This window comes from Salvia splendens, chromosome 16 (assembly GCF_004379255.2).
Source record: "Salvia splendens isolate huo1 chromosome 16, SspV2, whole genome shotgun sequence".
In the NCBI taxonomy this organism is placed as follows: Eukaryota; Viridiplantae; Streptophyta; class Magnoliopsida; order Lamiales; family Lamiaceae; genus Salvia; species Salvia splendens.
Genome location: NC_056047.1, coordinates 6,178,434 through 6,201,776, shown reverse-complemented (window position 1 = coordinate 6,201,776; position 23,343 = coordinate 6,178,434). Strand labels below are relative to the sequence as shown.

The following is a 23,343-nucleotide window of genomic DNA, read 5'->3' as shown; positions in this document are numbered from 1 at the left end:
CTTGTTATCCTCAAATATATATTTGCTTTAAAATTAAATGAAGCATATAGATAAGAAACATAACCAGTGCAGAACAGCAGCAAGAACCCTCTCTCTATATAATCATATACTACTATATGTAATACCTATTTTAGGCAGAATCTTCATCAATGTTGTGTGGTACTGACATTTTGAGCCAGCCTTGCATCTCTCTTCTTCCCCCATTCATGGATCCTCAAATGCAGAGCAGCAGCAGCAATGAGGTAATGCACAGCCTGCATCGGCGTGAGAATATCGATCACCTTCTTGAGCGTGTCGAGCCTCAGCTCATCCGCCATGCGCAGTATCTCCGCCAACCCATCCTGCTTGGGGGCAAGGGCCGCGTCGACCCGGCTCTGCCCCTCGTCACCGCCCACGCCCACGCCCACGCCCTCCGTCATCGCATGCGCCAGCTCCACCATGGACGCATCTGCTACCGTCTCCTGCTGCTCCGCCAGCTTCTCTGTGACCTCCTGCTCCTTCCGTATGGTCTCCTTCTGCAGCACGTCCACCTGCTGCAGCTGAGCCGCGGACAGGTCGCTCAGGTCGCCCGACCTGAGCCCCTGCATGAGCTCGTGGAGCCTGGCCTCGAGCTGCAAGCCCGACTTGGAGTAGAGCAGGTGGAAGGCCATGCTCGGGCGCCAGCCCCCGATCCAGAGGAAGGCGTCCTCGAGGCTGCTCCGCCATGAGGGGCTCAGCATGGCGAGAATGTCTGTCTCGCCCCACCTCGCCTTGGCCACGTAGTAGTGCTCGTAATGCTGGACGACGTGCTTCACCAGGGACTGCAGTGCCTCTTGGTCGGCCGCGTCCACCTCCTTGGAGGCGGACATGAGCTCGTCGAGATGCTGGTTCTGTTCAACGAGCCAGCACTCGAAGAACCTTTCGAAGGAGTTACACTCATTGATTGCATGTGTCAAGTGTGTGGACGTCGACATTGGATTTGAGTAAGTGAGGAGTGAGGATTGAGGAGAGAATGTTTTTATAGTAAAAATTTTGAAACTGTAGATGGTTGTAATAATATTAGTATATTGTTATGATGAACATTGTGTGGGAATCCGTGTGTAGGAGTTGAGTTCAGTGTATCTTGAAATGAAAGGAGTGAATCTAGGTTTTTGGTTTTTGGTTTTGGGGATTATTTATTGTTTATTGATGTCATGTTGTTGATTTTGTTAACCAATGAATGAGCAGTACAACTTGCATTGTCGTGCTGTCTTTAGGTCGGCTTGGATTCTCTTTCATTTGTCTGCTTCTGCATTTCAAATCTAACACTAAATAAGATTTTTTCTTCTTCTAGATTTGGCTTTCAGAAATGGAAGTCTCTTTTCTTTTCATTTCCAGATTTGGTAGTATCGAGTTTGGAAACGCGGCTTTAAACGAAACTAGTGATTACCAAATCTGGAAATTAGAAAAAGCTCCCGTTTTGGGAACTAAATCTTATGTTCACCGAAAGAAAAAGGAAAAGTCCCACTAACAGACTAACAGTTGACATTTTTTACTAGTATCTAGTTTTGATGGTAAAATAAAATTTGTAAAGTAATAAAAAAATAGAGAAAAAAAGTGATTGAAATATTTAGTAAAAAATGGAATCTACTTATCTTAGTACAGATAAACTTACCATAAATAGTTACATTGATAGACTATCTAAAATGTAAAAACATGACTATTTTTTATAGACTGACGTATATTTTTATCAGAAAATCGCTATATCTGGTAGTATAATGAAGAATTGTAAATTACAAATAAACTCCTATATTATAATAGATAGGAGGAAATTACAACTAATGTCAAGAGGGCTTGAACTCGGCACCTTATGCAATAATGTCTAAGCTCTTTGCCGCTAGGACAAAGTCTCTGAATTTTAAAAGTTTTGTGTTTGACACAATCGATTTTGCTACTAAGTCTACAATTTTGTCTTATTATTCTTTTTATGCGGCTCTATATATAGGTAATGACATTTTCAAATATATATATTATTAAATGTCAACTTGGCCGCGGGGCATATGGGATTACATAACCACTTTTTTTTAAACTATAAGCAATCTGACAGAATATCACATTTTACAAACATTTTTTGTTCCCTAAAATAGATACTTCGATGCTACGCAATGTTGTGCATGAATCTTAAATAAATGAATAAACATACCACCTCATTCACAACCAAACTGGACAAATTTCCTACCTGTTGCATTTTCGAATTTTAACAAATATTTGTGTTACATATATACATAAATATAAAGAGTAAACGACTGTATTATTAATTTAGGAACTTATTTTTGTTTTTTATTTTGTTATTTTTGGAGAAAAGTAAGAAAAGATAAAGATTCTCTCACACAATCCCAAAAGAGGTAACCATGTAATTTTGTAAGCTTATCTTTTCTGACGCGCTTTACTTGGTTACAAAGGCAGAATGAGTACATAAATATCTAAATAAAACTATCAACTTAAATTGAAGAAACTATACAAATAAGTAGTAGATATGAAGTTTCTAGCAGCATTCACCACCTCTTCATCTTCATCTTCATCTTCATCTCTTTGTGTAGATATTCATCGTGTACTTCGTTAGTGATCGTGTCACATCTGCTGTTTAGAAATGGAAACCTCGGTGGTTTCTGCGCGGAGAATGTACAATGTTGGAATTAGAACAGATGGCTAAATCGAAACTACTTCTTTCCAAACACAACATACATAGGTCCTCTTAAATTCATGTTGTCTAAACTTTACAGGTTCATGTCTGAAAAAACAATACATGAACAATTACCACACGATCAAACTCGATAGACAACTAGAACCGTGAAATGGACAGAGAGAGCAAGCAATAAGTTGCAATATTTGACTTGGTGATTAAACAAAACTCAAGATTAACAGTTGTAAAATGAATGAGCAAAAGAATTTCACAATGCTAAGTTATTTATCTAACTTCTTCGAAAGTAATTGTTACCAAATATGCCATACGTAATGAATCTTGGAAACCAATCCAGCCAAAAACATCAAAATCAGCTATGAAGGCTACACACTGCAATGCCTCCACTTTTCCAAGTGGATTTCAGAGATAAAAAATATCTAGAACTAAACTGAAAAGCTACCAAGAGTATTACCTTAAAAGCGCTTATTTTTCTGCTGCGGAGGGTATCCTGTCATTCCCATTCCAGGATCTTTCCTTCTCAACTATTATAAGAGAAAATAGATACTGTTTAGGAAGGAACATAAACTATCATAAACGTTCCGCACTATTATTGCCTGAACACCACAAACCTGCTGCTGTTGGTGAGCCTGGGCAGAAACACCCCGTTGCATAGGCATACCACCCGGATTGACTCCTCCTCCCATACCTGCCTGTGAAGCAAGATTGTAAGCAGGGATTCCTGGAGGTTGAATCCGCTGCATGCCTACCATGGGCATCGGCCGAGGTATTGATCTATTTTGCATTGCATGGGCACCTGACATTGACCCAGACATAGTATTCCCAGAAGATACCTAATAAAAGAAAACGCAAAAAGCCTCTATGAGATGAGATGGAAATTATCAAGACAAAAGCAGATCTGCTACATGGTTAATGTAACCAAAAGCATTTATGCTTACATGTAACAAGCTTACTAGGCTGGACCTATTTATGCATTACTCATGCATGATTCAGTTCCTAGTACATGGTATTCCTTATATATCCTTGTATTATGATGAGCATTTCTCTTCTGCCCTGACTTAATTCAACTATTTTTGTTTATGTTATCTGATACTAGACAAGAATATTGATGCCTGAGTCTTTTATATTTGGATAAAGTAAACAGTATCGAGTAGATCCAAGAAAGACTCCAGGCGAAAACAAAAAAAAGTAGCAGTAATTTGGTTCAACTCGATTCTGATGGTTCTCTTTTGTGTGATAAGCACCACACTACCACATGTGATTCAACTGCATATAGATTCCTAAGACAACTAAATTCGTTGAGCCTGTACAAATACACTTTACAAGTTTCATCTTTTTCACCTTTTTCATCCCTAATTGGTTAATTCTTAAAACAAAATTTCTTTCACCGTCATCATATCTACATTCACCTTAAGAACGGAAATTTTTTACTCTCCACTCAGTTAAATTTCTTACTTAGCATCTGAGGGATAATTTATCCCTGAATGTTCATTTTGGCACCAAGTCCGTACAAATTTGTTTATGGGGCTAACTAGTTTCTTCCCATGGAGATCGATTTTTTCTATCATATTTCAGGGGTAAGCAGTATGAATCGCCTCCCTGTTGGCGAATTTTCACATCAAAATACATAAAACCAATTATACATGTCTTGTAAATTAGTTAACATAAAAGATAAAAGAATGAAGTCCAACAGAAATATTTACTGATTATGTACTCATTGAAAATATCTCATGTTTCCGTATTGTTGACCATTTCAAACATTCTGGAAACTTTCTCTTGGCAGTCGAAAACCCATATTGAGATCGATAAATCCCCCACATCATTTTAGAGACAGTTTATTCAAGGAAGAAGAAACATGAAGCTGAAGCAGTGTTTGAGCAGCAGAGTCGTGTTGGAATTGATGTTTCTTGTATCTTATTATTGCTATTCAGTTACTATTTTATGTTTAGTCAGTTAGGTAGTTAGTTAATTGGGCCTTGGCTTTGTGTTGGGATTGACTACGGTCTGTTTAGAGTCAATTTAGAATAAATATGGCTTTGATCCTTGCAATTATAAACATTTAGCAAATATTGGGCGAAACTGCGCTTGGGAGCAGGAAGGTTCTTCTCTCTGGGGATTTACTCTAAGTCTCTAACATCAGATTTGGGGTCGTTTTTAAGTGCAGTATAATAAATTCACCACTATTACCTGGATAGATTATTACGTTTTCCAAATGACAATGAGAATACAATTTTTTCCCATATTTGTAACATAATTTTCCATGAGATACTTTCACTTATTAAAATATCTCCGAAAGGTATGAACTATTTCCTTATTAGTCCGTCCCTGAAAAAGTATGAACTTTCTAATTTTGGAATAGTTAAACATCATATTACCCCTACACATCATTTTCTTTACAACTTATATGATTACACTACACTATGGAGCTCACTATCCACTAACACTACTTACACTACCCTTTATCTCTCACTCTTACTTTACCAATTATACATTAAAACCCGTGCCGAACCAAATGTTCATACTTTTCAGCAACGGAGACGGATGGAGTATGTATTTTGTTTATGTTTTGTTGACAATAACACGGGGTAAATAAAACAATTCTAGACATGTGATTAGCATTTAGCTGGCAGAAGATTCATATAATAAGTCTAAGCGTTGCAGCAGGTCTATCGCAAAGACATGATCAAGACATTGAAAACCATATAGTACTCAGCTACATTAGCAACAATTTTGAAGAAACATTGAATACATGTGTGAAGAAGCCAAGCATTTGGTAAACTTACCGGTTGTGAGGGTTGGAGACTGATAGTTCCCTCAATATCAGTTCCTGTGTCCACAGGACGAGTTGGGTAGTTAACAACTTTATCTCCTGGTTGTGGAGGTACCAAAGCGCTGGCACAATTCAGATATCAACATTCATGTTAGTGCATAAATGTATCGTAAGACATAAAGTGCTTAGAACGATAACTAGAAGGTCATCCATAATTCCAGGAGTATAGCCACATACTTGCAACCCGGAAAAGGTTCCATGCGAAAATACCTGCAGACCAGGAAAATAGGAAAACTAATTAGAATACCATGTTTGTGAAATTGGTGACACTTCAAAACTACCAAACATAACTGTCTGGATAAAGCAGAATATATCCTGGTATAAATAAATGAAGAGGTTTACAGAAAAGAAAAAGTGAAAGGTAGAAGGGATGAAAAATGAAGGGGGGTATGAGAAACTACTGGAATATCCATGAAGCTTTAGAACAGTAACATCTAAAAAACTTGATTCTTATGATGAATCCCACAAATGCCCATAATTTTTTGCACATCACTTATTTACCAATTCCCACTGTCCACTTGATGGGGGAAATTTTTCTCTGTTATCCTGCTGCTTGTGGAACATATTAAGGCTTCGTTTGGTAGAGTAAATGAGTCCAAGATAGAAAAGGTATATAGGATCAACAGCCATTTGGAAGCACAATTAAGTTAGCATGGTTGCCCTAACAGCCATTTTTTACATTAACAAACTAAATCCAGATAAGTTATTATGTACATCAAGTTAGCACATCTTACTTACCAAACAGGTCCTAAGTGTTAAATGCAATAGTGTTGGTTAGACTCTATAGTCAAGTTAGTGAGTTGCTGATGTTAGGCAGTAGCGAACATTAAAAGATAGATCATCATGCTAACAGTGCCACAATTAACAACTATTTATTGGAAGGACTGAGCTTCTAAGTTGGGAGATGGAATTCTAAAGTTTCTACTCTAGCAGTTAAACATGAGAAGGGCATGACGCAAATGAGTAATTTTTTTTCGATGACACGGGTCATTTAGCAGGCTTGTGGTCATCAATCAAGACTGGTTGAATTAAGCGATCAACTTGCATTATAGGCCAGGTAACCCAAGATAACACGAGAAAAATGGTTGACAGCACAAGTCTTTCAAGAACCGGAAAAGTATAAATCCATCAAGAATGGATGCATGAAGAAACACAGATGAGCAAGCAATAACTGCTGTTCAACAAATTGGGAAATAAATTCGTAAATACATCATAAAGAAGCCACAAATAAAGAGTATATGCAAGTGAATGTAAAATCCAAGGAAGGGGCCATATCAGTAAAGAGAAGTCAGTTACATACTCATGCTCAAGAGCTTGTGTAGCTGTTATTCTTTTTCTAGGATCATACCTGTAAATAACCAAACATGGATTGTATCTGAATCGTAAAACTTAACAATAACTGCACTAGTTACTAAAGAAACTGAGATGTTTTAATCAATATATTTACCAGACAATTTAAATACAACAAAGGGGAAAACATCCACCCAAACAAAGAAGATAATCCATTCTGAAAGTCTAACCCCCGATCTCTAATAATGCCTCTCACAAGGAAACTTTAAACTTTCTTTTCTTGAAAGTTTACACTACACATTGCTACATTTCAACCTCTCCATAGATCGTCCAGTTATTACTCAAAATCTTCCAAAACTGTCCTATTTCATTCAAACTAAATGGATTAGCGGAGTACACAGGCTATTACCCTCATATAAAATGCTTCCTTTTGCTCACAAGCACTTGATTTTATAACTGTATATGGTACGATTAATTGTCAATCAATTCTCAACAGCAATTCAATGATTAATTACTATCTAAACATTGAGTAAAGAAGTATAATACTATATGGAAACAAGAAATCCCAGTAGAATCTTTTAACTGAGTCTTCAACGCACTAAGCACATGCGTAATTGGAAAAGTTACTGAAACCAATATGTGCATGAATTTAACTACAATCACATACTCGAGCATCTTTGACAAAAGGTCATATGCTGGATTTTTTGGAGGTAGATGAACTACATTGTAAAGTCCAGCATTATTGCTGCACAGATAAAAATAAGTAAATTATGTTAATCACATATACTAAAAACTAGAGGCCCTCCAGAACATCAATAACAGAGCAAAGAAAACTGACTATGTACGCCCTTGAATGTGTTGCAAATCAGCCTGCCAATGTGGAAGATTTACAAGTGTTGGCCACTTTTCTTGTGTGGGATGGCCTAAAGCCAAAAGCATTGGTCAGCAATTATACACAAAAATTACAAAAAGTTGAATCATTAAAAAGGCATTCTCACCTAGCACCTTAAATATTCTATCAAGTTGGTCAAGCTGCATCATTAGAACAAATTTCAGAACACATAGCTAGAAAAAACACAGATGAATACTGAGAGACAAGCCGCATACCTGGTACAATACATAGCCAGAAAACACTACAGAAAAGATAAAAATCACACCTGAAATGGGTTTGGTGTTCCTTTGACTTCTTGCCCTTGAAATAGAGGCTTCAGAGTTAATAGCTCTGCAAAGATGCACCCGACAGCCCACATATCTTCCACATAAATCAGAAAGGCCACAAATTAGCAAATGTAATAACTATTGGTATGGATTTTGTTTCATTAAGGGTTTATAGAATGAAATATGTCTAAGATAATTTGACTTAAAAGGCCTGCATTAATAGAGAGAGAGAGATGATATCTGAATGGATATTACCTACAGCACTCGTATAGTGCTTAGCTCCAAGGAGTAACTCAGGCGCACGATACCAAATGGTAACTACAACCTACAGTTCATAAAATTAAAAGATAAAATGATCAATATAGGAACTCAGGCACACACAGGAACTTGGGACTAAAAGAGGGTCTCGTCCAAAAATGGCACATTTCATATTTTTCCATTTTTTCATATTTTTATTATCAAAGTGTGATGTATTACATAAAGTTCACCATCCATGTTGCTTAAAAAATTCTACAAAAAATGTGGAGAATAACTTAAAGTAGGACGGTCTACAAACTGCAATAACAAATAATGCCAGAAGTGGACCTGGGGTTGGGAAGCATGCCTAGTACCGAAATTGGGGAAGAAGGTATTCTCTTACCCCATTTTCAGATAGTGGCTTTAAGGGTGCTTGGTAAATTCTTGCAAGGCCAAAATCAGCAATTTTTACAACTCCATGTTCTTCCCCATCACCCATTACCTGGTTAGCAGGAATTGAAGAAAAATCGAAAGGAAGAGCTTGTGTTAGTATCAGTAGGAAATTGCACCATTATTAGGGCACATAAGAAAATTAGAATTATACTCCATATGAACATAACAAGAGGAAAATGGCAACAAAACTAATAAAATCCCCTTACCAAGATATTTGATGGCTTTAGATCCCGGTGAACAATCCAATTACTGCACAGATTTTTTTATTGCAAGCGTTAATTGAGGTCTAAAACTTTGAATTGACAAGAAAAACTGGGGGGGGGGGAAATAAACCTAACAAGATTACAACTTTGTGAAAACAAAGGGATCACAAATCATCACTATCATACTAATTATGCAAAAGATATGAAATAACATATGCACAACCTGTGAAGATAGTTTAGACCATTAAGAAGCTGCCACAAAATTGACTTAATGGTGTATTGGTTGATTGATTGGTTGACCTTGTCCCTGTGATGTCGGATGATTTCCTGCCGTGATCCAAACGATGTCAATCATTTATGCAGCAGTCAGATTGACGGAACATTATTACGTTCATAAATGTATTTGTCATTTTTATCTTCTTTGGGCAGCTGATGCTACTATTTCCCAAGTTCAGACATAGAGATCTATCTCAGTTCAAAGTAATACATGAATGAGTAAGACAGCATGCGTGCTCACGAAAGTTATAATCGAGAAATTTACTCACGTAAAGGTCGTGCTCAGCGTAGTCGAAAGCCAGATAAAGCGACATATCTGCATGATTGATGTGCACATTTGCAAGCTTTACCACATTCTCATGAGAAATCTCCCTAAGCAACTGAAGAAAGGCACAATAACACAAAATTCAACCAGTGGGGCAATGGTGAGAGTTATAATCAAGATTCAAGAATAGGTAAAGTCTTGATAAATGTAAAAGTAATGCATGAATAAAAAAGTCATATCCTTGAATTTGAACACAGAAAAATGACAAAATAAGTCCGGAAAGTGAACACATGAATTAGTGAAATAAATTCTTATTTCATGTTTCTTTGTCACTCATAAAAAAAATGGCCGAACTACAGAATTCCAACATGATACATAAAGATACGTAGAGAAAGAATATAAAAAAAAATAAACACCAAACTCTTAATTTCTTCATTCTACACACACCCAACCATAAAATCAAAAGAAAACGATCGCCCTCATTCAATTGAACCCAAGAAGGAAAACAGAAATCCCTCCAACCAACACCGCAGTAAAAAGAAACATACGTGACTGGCAATTAAGGGCATAAACACACGAAAAGAAGGCAAGAAAGATTGAATTTTGACCATGATTTCTCGAATTGCGGTGGGAGAGACGCCGTCTCCGTCCTTTGACTGCTTGAACTTCTTGATGGCTATGGATTTGGAACGGTTGGACTTTATCTTGGCCAAGAACACGAGTCCATAGGTCCCTTCCCCGATTTTACCGATCACGTCGTACTGCTCCAGCCACTCCGGCTTGCTACTGCTGTTGCTTCCCGAATTGCTCAGCCTTCCGTCCCCCATTCGATTAATTTTCCGAATTTTGTTGCGATGTGCTTCACCACCTCAAATTGAAACTAGTGGGAAAATATCATCTCCGATCGAAGCTTTGACATTGGCCGGAAAATCAGTGTGTGTTGTTACTACGGTTGAACCGCTTTCTCATTCTATATTACCACTTGATTTTAGCCCAAAAGAGATGGGCTAACTGAATTACGGCCCAACAACAAGAAGGCCCACACCACAAATTAAAATATCTGCAAATAGATACATTCTTTTAGGAGTGGAAATTAAGAAATTGTATACATAAATTAAATGAAGATGAAATAAATTATAAAATAAATAAACATTTTTACCTGAAATATATGATTTGTATGATCCAAGAATTAACCTCGAGTCTATACAACTCATAAGAATTTTTTAAATAAATTTGTGAAAACTAAGTTTTGTTTAGTTTGCAAAATTATATTTCGGGATTAAATATGTATTGTGTTTTGTTCATGAGACTGAATCTTACAAGTCAATCCTAGATGGATAATCATGTGATAATTAATCTCATTCACCCTCTTCTAATTGAAATAATCTCACAACTTAATCTTAAACTACATTTATTGTCTAAACTGAAAGTCACAAAGTAAATTGAATTATACAAACAATTTCAGAAAATGACTTTATAGTTTGGATTTTTTTATCAATGTGGTGAGGGTTAATAGTCTAATACTCCTTCCTTCCGAGATTAACTGTCTCGTTTTTCAATTTTAGTCTGTTCACCAATAAAAGTCTCATTTCATTTTTTATTATAAATGTAAGTATATTCACTTCACTTGCATTTTGTTATAAAATTAATATATAAAAATTAGAACTCATATTATATTTTTTTTCATTTATTTTATTTTATTTTTCTTAAAATCTGTGTTGAATTCAACTGACACTCTAATCGTGAAGGAATGAATTTACTGTATAAGAGAAAGTTAAAAATTAAAAAGTGGTCAGCATAGGTACAACTTCTCCTATTCGTTCTCAATCAATCTCCCATTTTCTTCAGATGTTATCAAAGCAAAATCTACCCCACCTTCTAACTTTTAGATTAATTGATTTTTTATGTCAAGATTACTACTTTCTACATTAGTAGGAGTACTATTATTTAAAAGTGTCTTTCTGTATTTTCCAATTTTATTTCCACCAGAAAGATAAACACTTGTATAGTCGTATAGTTATATTCATTCTCATCTCCTCTTTTTTTTTATATAAAAAATAGTTAAGGGAGAGATGCTTATACAGTTATACTGTTAGATTCTGTTTCAAATTGTTGTTGCTTTTTAAATATGAGAAACTTTCTAGTGTATATATGTTTAGTCTGAATAAATATCATGATGGAGTATTAATTAACGTAACTTTCTATACTTGTTATGTTATTTTTTCACATTGTAAATTTTAAGTTATGAATCAAATTTAATTTTATTATAATAATTTTAAAATGCTTGTGTAACTACGGCTAATCTCATCACGAGATAATCGAAGTGAGAAAATAAAATACATTATGGAATGGAAAGTAGAGAAACCCGTGGAAGTAACAATAGCTGTCATTAAATTTAAATTACAAAGTTATAGTACTATACTTTACAATAAGCATGAGGAGAGTAATTTTATTTGCTGAGAAATTAGTGGCACCTGACAAACAGCAGTTGAAACTCGAAAGCATTGATTGGCGGAAGGGATCACCTCATACATTTATATACTACATTTTATAATACACTACTAAATATTTGACAAGTGTATCCCATTTTATGGTAAAAAAGTTATTACTAAAAATTATTTCCTTCATTTTCTTACTACCATATTTAATCAAAGTAGTTTTGTTATTTCATGCACTTTTGCTTATTATATTTAATCAAAGAAGTTACGTAACTGTTGTTAAAAATATTTAATAAGTCAAACTTTATTTACTTCACAATATTTATATAAAAAGATTAAATTTTTATGTATTCCAAAAATTAAAAAAATTATTTAATACTATTTATTTTCTAATTTTATTGAGATTATATAATTTTTAATATCTGTAAAAGATGTCGATTTTATATAAAAATGTAATTAACTAGAATTTGACCAAATTTCATATTTTATATAGCTATTGTCGAAATACAAAATAATATACAAAATATAGTACTCCATAAAAATAATTGTAAAATTTTAATTAATTAAAAAAGTTTGACATAATTGGTTGATTCTAGTATAATGAGACCGGATTTTTAAAAATATAGTCAACTAATTATGTCAACTTTTTAAACTTAATAAAATTTTACAATTATTTTTATAGAATATATAGTTATATTATTTATATTAAAAAACATAAAATTTGGTCAAGCTTTAGTTTATTTTATATAAGAGAGACATTCTTTCTATATAAATATTTTTAAAAAGTAAATCATCATAATAAAATAAAATAAAAAATAAAAAGGGAAATTTTGAGACTTGCTAGGTGTAGTATTATAAAATCTAGTATGCAAATGTATGAGGTAATCCCTTCCGATTGACTGGCCAATTCCGGTATTGTACTATTATCAAAAATCACAGTCACTAAATTAATTTTGATAACATATGTTGGGGCTATAATACATTTTCATGTCTTCGTACTTTTAATTTTGTTATATAAGAATTTCACACATTTTTTCATTGTACAAGTCATATTTAATGAAAAGATTAATTTTAATCTTATGTTGCTTCCTCTTTTCTTCTCCGATTGTTTGGGTAGTTTTTATCCTGTTTTTTCGACCTCGAATGACTATGTTGTTGTTTTCTGTTCGAAGTTACCAGTTGACTATTGTAGCTTTAGGTGTTGCATTTATTGTAGGTAGCTAGATGATGGTTTATACTTTTTCGAGATCGGTTGTTTGTTGCCTTACTTTTATAAATTTACTAGGAATATTGTTTTTGGACTCTTTGATCGCTTCTCTAAGCTTGAGTCTTTTCTTTTTACTACATGAAAAAAGATAAATGCTTGAAGTATATTAAAATTCTACTAAGTTAATTTTTTAAAAAAATATAATTAAAAAATAACAAAGTTTCAATTTTTCTGAAGTTTATGATAGATGCAAAATTGAAAATGACATACATGTATAAAATAAAATTAATTAACATAGGTCTACACTATATTTTGCACAGTTAATCAACATTTGGGATAGTCAAAAGAGCTGTTTGGTCAGAAAAGATAATTAATGGAGTACTAACATCACTAAGTACGCTATAGTCAGCATTAATTAACATAGGTTTACACAGTCAATCTACAATCACAATGGTCACTAATCTCTCTGCTAAAACTATGACTAGCTAGACTCTATATATGAAAAAAAAAAGTTTAAAGTTATCGTCTTTGACACTAAAGCAACTATATAAGCAAACATTTTTATTGGTTAATTACTAATGTGTGAACTTTAGCTTAAGATAAATAACTAAAACAAGATATTTTTTTAAAAAAATTATGACTGTATATAGAAAATCAAAATCGAACTCAAACTTTTCAGTAGCCCCCTTAAAAAATACGTTTATTCAAATAATTAATGCATTAATAAGTGTTAAAGAAAAAAATGGCTTTACCCCAATTTACGTTTCATAATTATGCACCAACACACGGAAACAATTTAAACGGAACCGGGAAAAGTGTGCAACTTAATTACCTTCATTTGAAAAGGCTAATCAATTTTTATATATATCTCGCAATTAATAATAACAAATAATAATTCTATCAAATAATAGATAAATGCGACCAATTTAACTTTGCCTTTTCCTACTTTCGCCTAATTGTTACGCTCTTTCGTTTTCAATTTTTCTCTTTTCTAGCTGTGGGTGATGAAAATCATTTAATAATGTAAAATGATTGGAAGCTTTAGCGGATACTATTAATTAATTAGGTGTTGCCAACAAAATTTGAAGTAGATGAGTTTTACCCAAAAAGGAGGTGAGCCTTTTAATTTGTAGTTGGGTAAATGTGAGAGGGTTGAATGTCAAAGTAGAATCTAGTATCATAATTGTAGTATTTAATAGATTATTCATTTTGCAAGGTTATTTATTGATACTTATATTTAAAACGATATGGGCAACACCTTCTCAACCAAAACAACTCCACCAATTTACAATGAATTCATAAACATCATTAATGAGACATCATGGAGAAATCGAATATCCATCTTGAGGTTCCATTTCACAATATGTATTTTCCATGTCACACTCACATTCTACTATTAATTTATTTTTGTAATTGTAAAAATAATCAAGAAACATAATAAACTTCTATTTTATATAATAAAATGCAAGTTTAAATTTGTTAGAGCCATATACTCCTTATAGATCCACCAACTCTGAAATACTCTACAATCTACACTCATAAATGCATACTCGGAATGACTCCAACCCTCAACTTATTGGTTAGAACGGAATTGTCTTATTAGCGTCACTTAGCACTATCTATGTTGAAGTTAGGTAGAATCGTGATTTCTAGAGAGAGGGGATAACTACTTGACTTAAATTTTGTACCTTAAACATGAATTTAGTATTTGATGGTGTTGTTTTTTTCTTAACACCCCCACACACATTAATAAGCATGTGCCACACTTTACCTCCAACTTCTTCTTCTTCATTTTTCATTGCCATCTCCGCCCCCACAGCTACTATTTCTTCCCTTTTTTCCTCTATCAGCATCTTTATCATCAGCACACACTATAGCTCTTGTTCTTCACAAACATTTCCATTATATATATATATATAGACATATAAAAACATAGAGTAACTAGAGATGGGTATTTTCAAGGATAACGGCGTCGTTTACAAGGCCGCCGCCGATGTAGATCTCGGCCCCGACAGCGATGAGTTTTATCTCCGAGCCAATGTCAAAGGTTAGCTTAGAATTTATGTAATAGTAACATAGTCAATTCTATGTGAAAAAAGACACATATATACTATATAAATATATAATCAATTATTATTATAATTAGTAGTATTATTGATCAATATATTACATCATGCATGCAAGCATGCATTGATCTCAAAGAGTGGGAAAATCAAAAATCAACTATATATGGTTCATATTTTCATCTTTTTTTTTTTTTCTATTTAATTGATTGATGGATATACATACATATGCATATAGCTCCTCGCATGGCTGGTCTCTTGGTGAAAGTGTTTGCTTGGTTGTTGGAGTCAATTTTGGGAGGCATGTTACTCTACTTTCTCAAGAAGAACAATCTAATTCACAAGGTAATTCAATTTCTTGATTTCCTTATTGACCTTTTTGTTAGCTTATTTTTTGGACAAAGTCACCGCTAAAAATCATGAAGTTTTATCAAATTCTGGTCAATTCCATAATTTTTCTCATTTAGTCTCATTTGGATTTTAGAAGTTGAAATAAAGTTAATTGAAAAAATGTCAAAATTATCTAATTAACTTATATTTAAAAGTTGTGGAATAACAAGCATTTGGCCAAACTTTATAATTTTTCTGACAATTTACCATACTTTTTAATATAATTAATTATATTATCACTAATTGTAAAAACCGATGTATGGAGGTGAAAAAGGCGTTGTAACTTATTTGGTGGAAAAGGGGATTCCTATAAGCCGTATGCAAGCAAGGTCCCTTTCGAGAAGTCGCTATTACATTGGTTAGTTTGGAATGATAAAATTGGTATATACAATCATTAATTGAGTTGAAACAAACGATATTTTTTTCATATATATAGTTATAGTCACTTGATGGGTGAGTTTATTGAAACCTAACATGAAAAATGGTACCGAAATATTTGGTCCCTTCAATTTGGTACTTGAATTAAAATTCTCAAATCAAAATTATTTCCGCTTGGTTTTTATATGCGCCATCAAGTTTAATTGTATAATAGATTTTTTTTTATAATTAGTTCTTCAATTCTCAATACTAAATGCCAATCCATATATCTTCAATAATTCAAATTCTAGAATGCATAGCTCATGTTTCTTCTAGCATAAAATAAAATATTCCATATGTTCCCAAATACTAAATATTCTACTTTAATTCACCACGAGTTTTATGAAATATTCCTTGTATAAAAAAGTATTAGGACAAAAATAATAAATATGATTTTTTTAATAATGGAATGAAATTTAAATAATAGAAGGGAAATATGAATTTACTAGCCGACATCCAAAAATAATAATATGAAATATTTAATAGTGGAATGAAATTTAATAGCGAAATAGAATTTTTAGCAAAGATATGGACCATAATACTCCCTCCGTCCCATCTAAGTTGAGTCATATTCTTCTTTGGAAGGTCCCAACTAAGTTGAGTCATTTCCCTTTTTAAAAAAAAAACAAAACATTCAATCATTCTTTCTTTATTCCACTATCTACTTTATTCTATTTTTATCTTTCCCACTTTATTCCTATCTTCTACTTTTCAACCCAATTTCTTAATCTCCGTGCCCAAAAGTTATGTCTCAACTTAATTGGGACGGTGGGAGTACATAATAATGGGACGAAAGAGTGTCTTCTTTTTAGAGAAATTAATAAATCCATATTTATCACTATATCACAAAATGGGATTGTTGAACCACACTATCAGTCATTTAATTTTATGGCGTGTAGAAAGTTAAATTAAATTGCTGGAGTGTGAAACTGCAAACTCGTAAGCAAAACATTTTCGTGCATCTCGTAATTAAATACAAACAGATTTAATTAATATATATTAATTCTCAATTAATACTTATTAACTATTCAAAATCCGTATAGGCTACAAAGTACAATGGAGTATAAAATTAAGAGATTTTTTACAGCTTGTATTAAATGAATATAAACAAAAGTTTAATACCTACTTCATTTAAGTGCTCTAGTGCTCTTATATTAGTGGTAATGACTAATGAAGTGAATCTCAATTTTTATTTCGTAACTACTAAAGAAAAGTAGTATTATATTTATTAATGCAATGTGAATGTCATATTATTAATTTCTGGTCAATTTTATGAAAATGTTAATCTTGATAAAAATGTTCACAATATAATTATTGGAATTTGTAACATATGTCTCAATATTATTGCTGCATTTCGCAGCTCGTCTCGTTTGCAGAGTTACAAGAAGAGCCACTTTTTGTTCCTTTGCATCCACATCAAGGTTAGATATACAATCACTTTTCCGAATTAAGATGACAATTTTGAATGTATTTTTATTTTGCACACAAAATTAAATCCATTTAATTAGATGGCGACAACTCTTACAAAAATGAGAATTTAATTAGTCATATAAACAGGAGATGAGGAAAAGGAAACAATAAACATAGACCCCAATGCACCACCTCAAGAAAAAGTTGAAGAAGCTGCAAAATGTCTTAGATCATTCGTAGACGAACAAGAACCTAGGATTCCACAACCTAGTTTCCATCGTTGGACAGTTCTTGACTACGCCTCGGCATACAAATCCGGGGAGACAACTCCTACAAAGGTTGCAGAGAGATTCATAGCTTGTGCTAAGGAATCATCGGATATGTCCTTCTTCATCAACTACTGCATCGACGACATTCTTAGCCAGGCTGCAGAATCAACTCTTCGCCATCAACGAGGTAATGAATTCATTATTCATGCACAGCATGAAAACTTTTTGAGTTTTGCTTATTAGTATATGATCTGCAGGAGAGGCGATATCCGTGTTAGATGGAGTTCCAGTAGCTGTTAAAGACGAGATCGATTGTATGCCATATCCAACTACAGGTTATACACTAATTAGGCACTTTTTTTTAATTATGTCCATTTTTTGAAGTGCTAACAAAAAATATATAGGAGGTACAAAGTGGATGCAGAAAGTGAGGGAATGTCGAAACGACGCGTACTGTGTAAAGTGTCTCCGATCATGTGGTGCCATAATAGTTGGCAAAACAAATATGCATGAGCTTGGAGCTGGAATTAGTGGCATCAATCCTCATTATGGGTATATATAATTCTGCATTTTCTCTTCCAATTAGCTCTTGTACATGATATATAAGTGGCTGTGATTGATTATAGGGCTGCTAGAAACCCTTATAACAGAAGCAAGATTACTGGAGGATCTTCGAGTGGATCGGCTGCAGTGGTAGCAGCCGGATTATGCCCTCTCGCACTTGGTGTTGATGGAGGAGGTTCCATTCTTCCTATAAAGTGACTAAAATTTTAAGAATTTTCTATAACACACTTTGTTGTTTGGTAGGATCTGTAAGGCTTCCTGCAGCTCTTTGTGGCGTGGTTGGCTTCAAACCGACTTTTTCTCGTGTGCCTCATCAAGGGTAACCACGCACCGTGCCTATTTTTATTTTAGCTAGTTAAAGTTAGTAGTTCAAGTTAATAAATAAGGGTGTAGGATTGGAGAAATCCTGGTAATAAGGATAAAAATAGTGAATAACTTACTTTTGTATGGTTTGCAGAGTTCTTCCCATAAACTACACAATAGGGATGGTTGGGATTCTCACAGCAACAGTTGAAGATGCGCTTATCGCGTAAGTTATACGCATTTCTGCTCTCATTTTTCTCCAGAAAACATTTGACAGATGTTTAGCCTACAGTTATGCAGCCATTGCTGGAGCCGATGAGTCCTCCACTACTGCAGTGGTTAGTCCCTTTTGCATCTATTCTCCTTCCTTCTCCGATCTGTTCGTTCATGAAATCGCACCATCATGTGCAGCCCAGAGTAGGCCTGCCCTTGCTCAAATCTGCAAACTATATGTCTGATCACATCAAGATTGCAAGATATGGAAAGGTTTGTCACAATACAATATTTATTTTTCGTTATTGATGAAAACTGAGTTTATATATGGTGATTTTAGTGGTTCGATGACTCTACCGATGATATCAAAGCATGTTGCTCCAACGCGGTTGCTAAATTATCCGACAAATATGGATGGAAGGTAACTAACTATATTGATCTCTATTATTTCATCATCTTTTTTGTAGACTAACTTCGATGGAGTTGGCTGTTAAGACTGTAGAGGTGACGATTCCAGAAATAGAGGTGATGCGGTTATCGCATTATACAACAATCGGATCCGAATGTAGTAACTCAATCAAGAGCTACCTACAAAATGTGTGAGTATTTTTACTTAATTGTTGCTAATCAAACTATATACAGTAGATAGTAAAGTAGAGAGTATTTCCTTGGAACAGGAACAAGGAAGAGATCGGGTGGGATGTGCGCGTAGGCCTTGCTGTATACGACTCCTTCGACAGCAATGAGTATCTGAATGCACAGAAAATGCGGTAACATTTATCATATGTAACTTCCTCTAAAGATGTGTTTGATTGATGTTCGAGCTTTATCGATCATGTCAAGATGACGATTGCAGGAGACGTCAGCTGCAATTTCACGAGAAGATATTTTCTGTAGCAGATGTGATTGTTAGTCCAACTGTTGGGTACGAAATTCATCCTCTCTTAGTTTATCTCTCTCGTGTCAATGGTAACATAACATTTTGGTTACAGGGTGACTGCTTACACGATAAAGGATGACGCCTTGAAAACCGGTGAACTAGACTACATAAATGGAGGTATCAAATCTTATACACTACTTTGTTAAATTACTAGTGAAAGAAGGTTAATAATTATGGATTATGGAATGTTTGCAGCTGCATTAGTACGATATCAGATAGCTGGAAACTTTTTGGGACTACCTGCTGTCACAGTTCCTGTACTCATCAAAATTTCTCACCTTTCGCCAAAATTTCATTCAAAATTAATGAATTTTGGTGACATATTTAAATATTTTGATGGCAGGTTGGTTATGATAGAAGTGGGTTGCCAATAGGGCTGCAGTTTATAGGGAAGCCATGGTCAGAGTCTTTGTTGATTTACATTGCATCTGCTATGCAAGTAAGTGTTTTTTACACCAATTGATAAATATTTAAGGGTAGCAGTTAAAAAAACACAGTTTTAAATTTATTGGGTCTTTGATTCTGTGCAGGCACTATGTATATCAGGATGCAAGAAGCCAGAGGTGTTTTATGACATGCTGACTAAGGAGTAAACTGTCGTGCGTAATAAACATGATGCAATAATACCATTTCAGCGTTGCGAATAGAAGCTTCTCGCAATTGTTGGCGAGAAAATTGTCATATGGATTCATAGTATTTACTAGTGGCTCAATGAGCTCTGCCGATAAACACTTAAAGAAATTTCAATGAACATTGCCTAATGTGATCACATATGTATACCAATTATAGGTAACTGAGGAATACACAGTAATGAAAATAGGCCTACCTGAAAGAGTAAACACTTGGAGTGTCCAATATGAGCATCCTCCATCGCAGTTTTACGTCGGTATAATTAAGTTGGATCTGAGCAAGGGCCAGATAAAAGGGTGTGGAGGCGATCCTTCGTCAAAATAACATGGCATATGATATGAATAGGATGGTATTCCCTGCCGCCATACCCAGAGCCTGGTTTGAGAAAGTCTCATATGCTCGGCTTGTTATGAACAATCAAACCCTTTCTAAATCAGGAACCTTGCAACGAAAGCACCACCCACACATTTGAGATTTGACCATGAAAACGCAACATGCTTGTTTGAGATCACCGTCAACGGTTCCCTGTGAGGCCAAACATTCTCACAATAAGTGCTTTTTATTTGAATCTATTATTCTAAATATAATAGGGAATCTATATTTTGTAAACAAGACACATTTTATACCATAGGTAACCACAACAGTTGTAGTAGTCTTCTTCAATGGCGGCCTACCCTTTATTGTCGACCACCATTGCTGACAACTGCTCCTCGAATTCTCTGGTTTTTGGTGTGGAATCGATTTCTTCGTCTCTGCCCTTCTTGTTCTTTGCTTTATCTAGATACCACTCATCACCATGCAACAAACTCATTCAACCACTCCTTGAATTGTAGTCGGCCACCATTGCTGACAACTGCTCTGTTAAGGATCTCGATCCTCAACGTCGAAGTTCCAACACAATCAAGAAAACCCCGATCGATATCACCCCCGTAACGATCCCTCGGTCTGTCCCAACTTGTGCGCTGCCTGGTATCGGGCCGAACACGGGAGGCTATAGGATTGTAGTCGTTCTGCCCATAATTGTCGTCGCACCTGAATCCAGCGCGCAACGCGCCCCGGCGGTTACGGATATCCCCACCACGGCCGTGCCTGCCATGGATGAAAGTCCGGGGGACACCCTCGTCCGCCATCCACTCATCACGCGGGGAACGAGTCCCCTCCAAATCAACATCGTCCGAGTAGTACGTAATTTCCGGCTCGGAGTTGCGCGGTGCCTCAATATTGTCTACACGTCTGTTCGTCGCCTTCAAACTGCTCTCTAATTGATCAAATCAGGCCAGGAGTATCTCGAAGCCGTTGGAAGGAAGAGTCGTCGCCCCTGCGACGTCTTGCGGCGGATCGCCGTCTGCGGGGGTCTCACGCTATTGTTGTCGCGGCTGACCGTCGCTGCGACGATTGAATGTTGATGCTCGGCGCGACGGGTCGCCGACCAGTAACTGTGCGTTGCCTCCGGTGAGGAGGCCCGCGGGTGGAATTAGGTTATCCGAGCCGTCCATGGAGAGTACGCAATGAAAGACACCAGTTGTTAAGGATCTCGATCCTCAACGTCGAAGTTCCAACACAATCAAGAAACACACGTCGGAATTGTCGAGCGCCCAAGAACCTTGGGTCGGCGATTCTTCCAACGAAGGGCGGCTGAGCGCGAGATTGTTCTCGTCGGCAGCCTTAGGAGAGGTTTCTTGTTTGATAAGCTATTGAGCCAAAGTTAATATTATTCATTCATAATCGTTTGCTATCACAACGGCTCTATTTATATCTAAACCCTAGGGTTGGTTCGACTTAATCCTAATACGTTCGGGAAAGAACCAACTAAGAAAACCCGAACAGGGCTTATAATTCGCCCGACTCGATTGCCACAAAAATAATAATAATATTCCAAAAATAGAAGAAACAATAAAGACGTAAATAAAGAAGTCTACTACTAATCGATCGCGGATACGCGATCCTAATCCCCGAGCCTCTGCGGTGGTCTAATTCGGTTCCTTGGCCTCAACGACCTCGTCGTTGCTGCTGTGCTCGGGTTCAGCTGTCGGCGCGTGGGCGACTCGATAACAGCCTCTCGTTCCCCTATGCTCTGTTCCTGCTCAGCCTCTTGCTCCCCCTGCTCCGAGGTATCTATGCTCTGTTCCTGCTCAGCTGAACGCTCCCGCTGCTCCGAGGCATCACGCTCGTTACTGATAGGGATGCTCGTATCATGCTCCTTGAATTGATCCCGATGTTCAAAGGCTTGAACCATCTCATTGTTTCAAATCTATTTCTCTGGTTTACCTAGATAGCACTCATCACCATTCCCATCAGCTACAAACTCATTCCACCATACTACCACCATCGCCTCATACTACCACCATCGCCTCAACTCCTATTCTTCAATTCTTTACAACTGAAATAACTCGAGTCACAGCTCTGGCTCTCCACCATGACTCACCTATTGTCTATTCTCCACCAATTCCATGGCACCTTTGAAAATAATATGATTTGTTGCCTTGAATTTTACACATAATGTTCAGATAAAAATGTTTTAAAAGTAAGAATGATAGAACTGATTGCACACTGCACTTATATGCGCAAAGTGTAAAGTATATGCGCTGATATGCACTATATGGATAAATATATAAACTAATATGCATTGAATGTACAAAAAATTTGCACTAATCTTCCTTAAAAGGAATAATATTGATAATAGGTTCTAAGTGTTGGAACATTTTTATATGGTCCAACATAATAGTCTAAAGATTGTATAATATTTATGGCTATCTATTGATTGACTCGATTACGTGATCTACTAAGGTTATATAATTTATAGGGTCCAACGATTATCTATGAAAGTATGAGGACTATTGTGCCGATACTACTTTGGATAATTTGATTTGATAGTATTAATTTTCTGATATTATAATCTAATTAATTTTTATTCGATTATCAATGGTGATAATTGATTAAATTATCCCATTTAATCACAAAATGAATTAACCCATTTCTGTTAATCAAACCCAGGTCGCTGGATTCAAAGCCCAAAATTTTTGGTAGTAGATAGTCATCTCCTAAAATTTAGACTAAACATAATGTACATACGGAAATGATACATTTGCAACTTTTTTATTTAACTAAATTCTTGTGATAAAATTCTA

General features: G+C 35.3%; 3 protein-coding genes across 3 annotated transcripts; 1 reads left to right on the top strand and 2 right to left on the bottom strand.

Annotated features, from left to right (window-relative positions):
* Nucleotides 1-4: 4 nt before the first annotated feature.
* On the bottom strand, nt 5-1,141 carry LOC121769763 (protein DOG1-like 3). Its single transcript, XM_042166517.1, has one exon. The coding sequence runs from the start codon at nt 951-953 to the stop codon at nt 147-149; it is 807 nt and encodes a 268-aa protein (XP_042022451.1). The 5' UTR covers nt 954-1,141; the 3' UTR covers nt 5-146.
* A 1,182-nt stretch (nt 1,142-2,323) lies between these two features.
* On the bottom strand, nt 2,324-10,305 carry LOC121769699 (cyclin-dependent kinase E-1-like). The gene is made up of 16 exons (XM_042166434.1): nt 9,980-10,305; nt 9,376-9,486; nt 9,054-9,157; nt 8,834-8,876; nt 8,578-8,676; nt 8,193-8,262; nt 7,937-8,031; nt 7,778-7,811; nt 7,618-7,702; nt 7,447-7,524; nt 6,790-6,837; nt 5,667-5,699; nt 5,443-5,551; nt 3,271-3,492; nt 3,114-3,183; nt 2,324-2,627 (listed from the first exon to the last, which is right to left on the bottom strand). The coding sequence occupies exons 1-15, from the start codon at nt 10,196-10,198 to the stop codon at nt 3,115-3,117; spliced, it is 1,419 nt and encodes a 472-aa protein (XP_042022368.1). The 5' UTR covers nt 10,199-10,305; the 3' UTR covers nt 2,324-2,627; nt 3,114.
* Nucleotides 10,306-14,745: 4,440 nt separating this feature from the next.
* LOC121769808 (fatty acid amide hydrolase-like) lies at nt 14,746-20,354 on the top strand. Its single transcript, XM_042166568.1, has 19 exons — nt 14,746-15,063; nt 15,318-15,424; nt 17,247-17,307; nt 17,444-17,752; nt 17,823-17,900; nt 17,970-18,117; nt 18,192-18,304; nt 18,373-18,448; nt 18,587-18,658; nt 18,725-18,770; nt 18,844-18,918; nt 18,986-19,066; nt 19,141-19,244; nt 19,323-19,415; nt 19,502-19,570; nt 19,638-19,702; nt 19,781-19,842; nt 19,929-20,024; nt 20,116-20,354. Exons 1-19 carry the CDS (start codon nt 14,964-14,966, stop codon nt 20,176-20,178), a joined length of 1,818 nt encoding a protein of 605 aa, XP_042022502.1. The 5' UTR covers nt 14,746-14,963; the 3' UTR covers nt 20,179-20,354.
* The last annotated feature ends 2,989 nt before the right edge of the window (nt 20,355-23,343 follow it).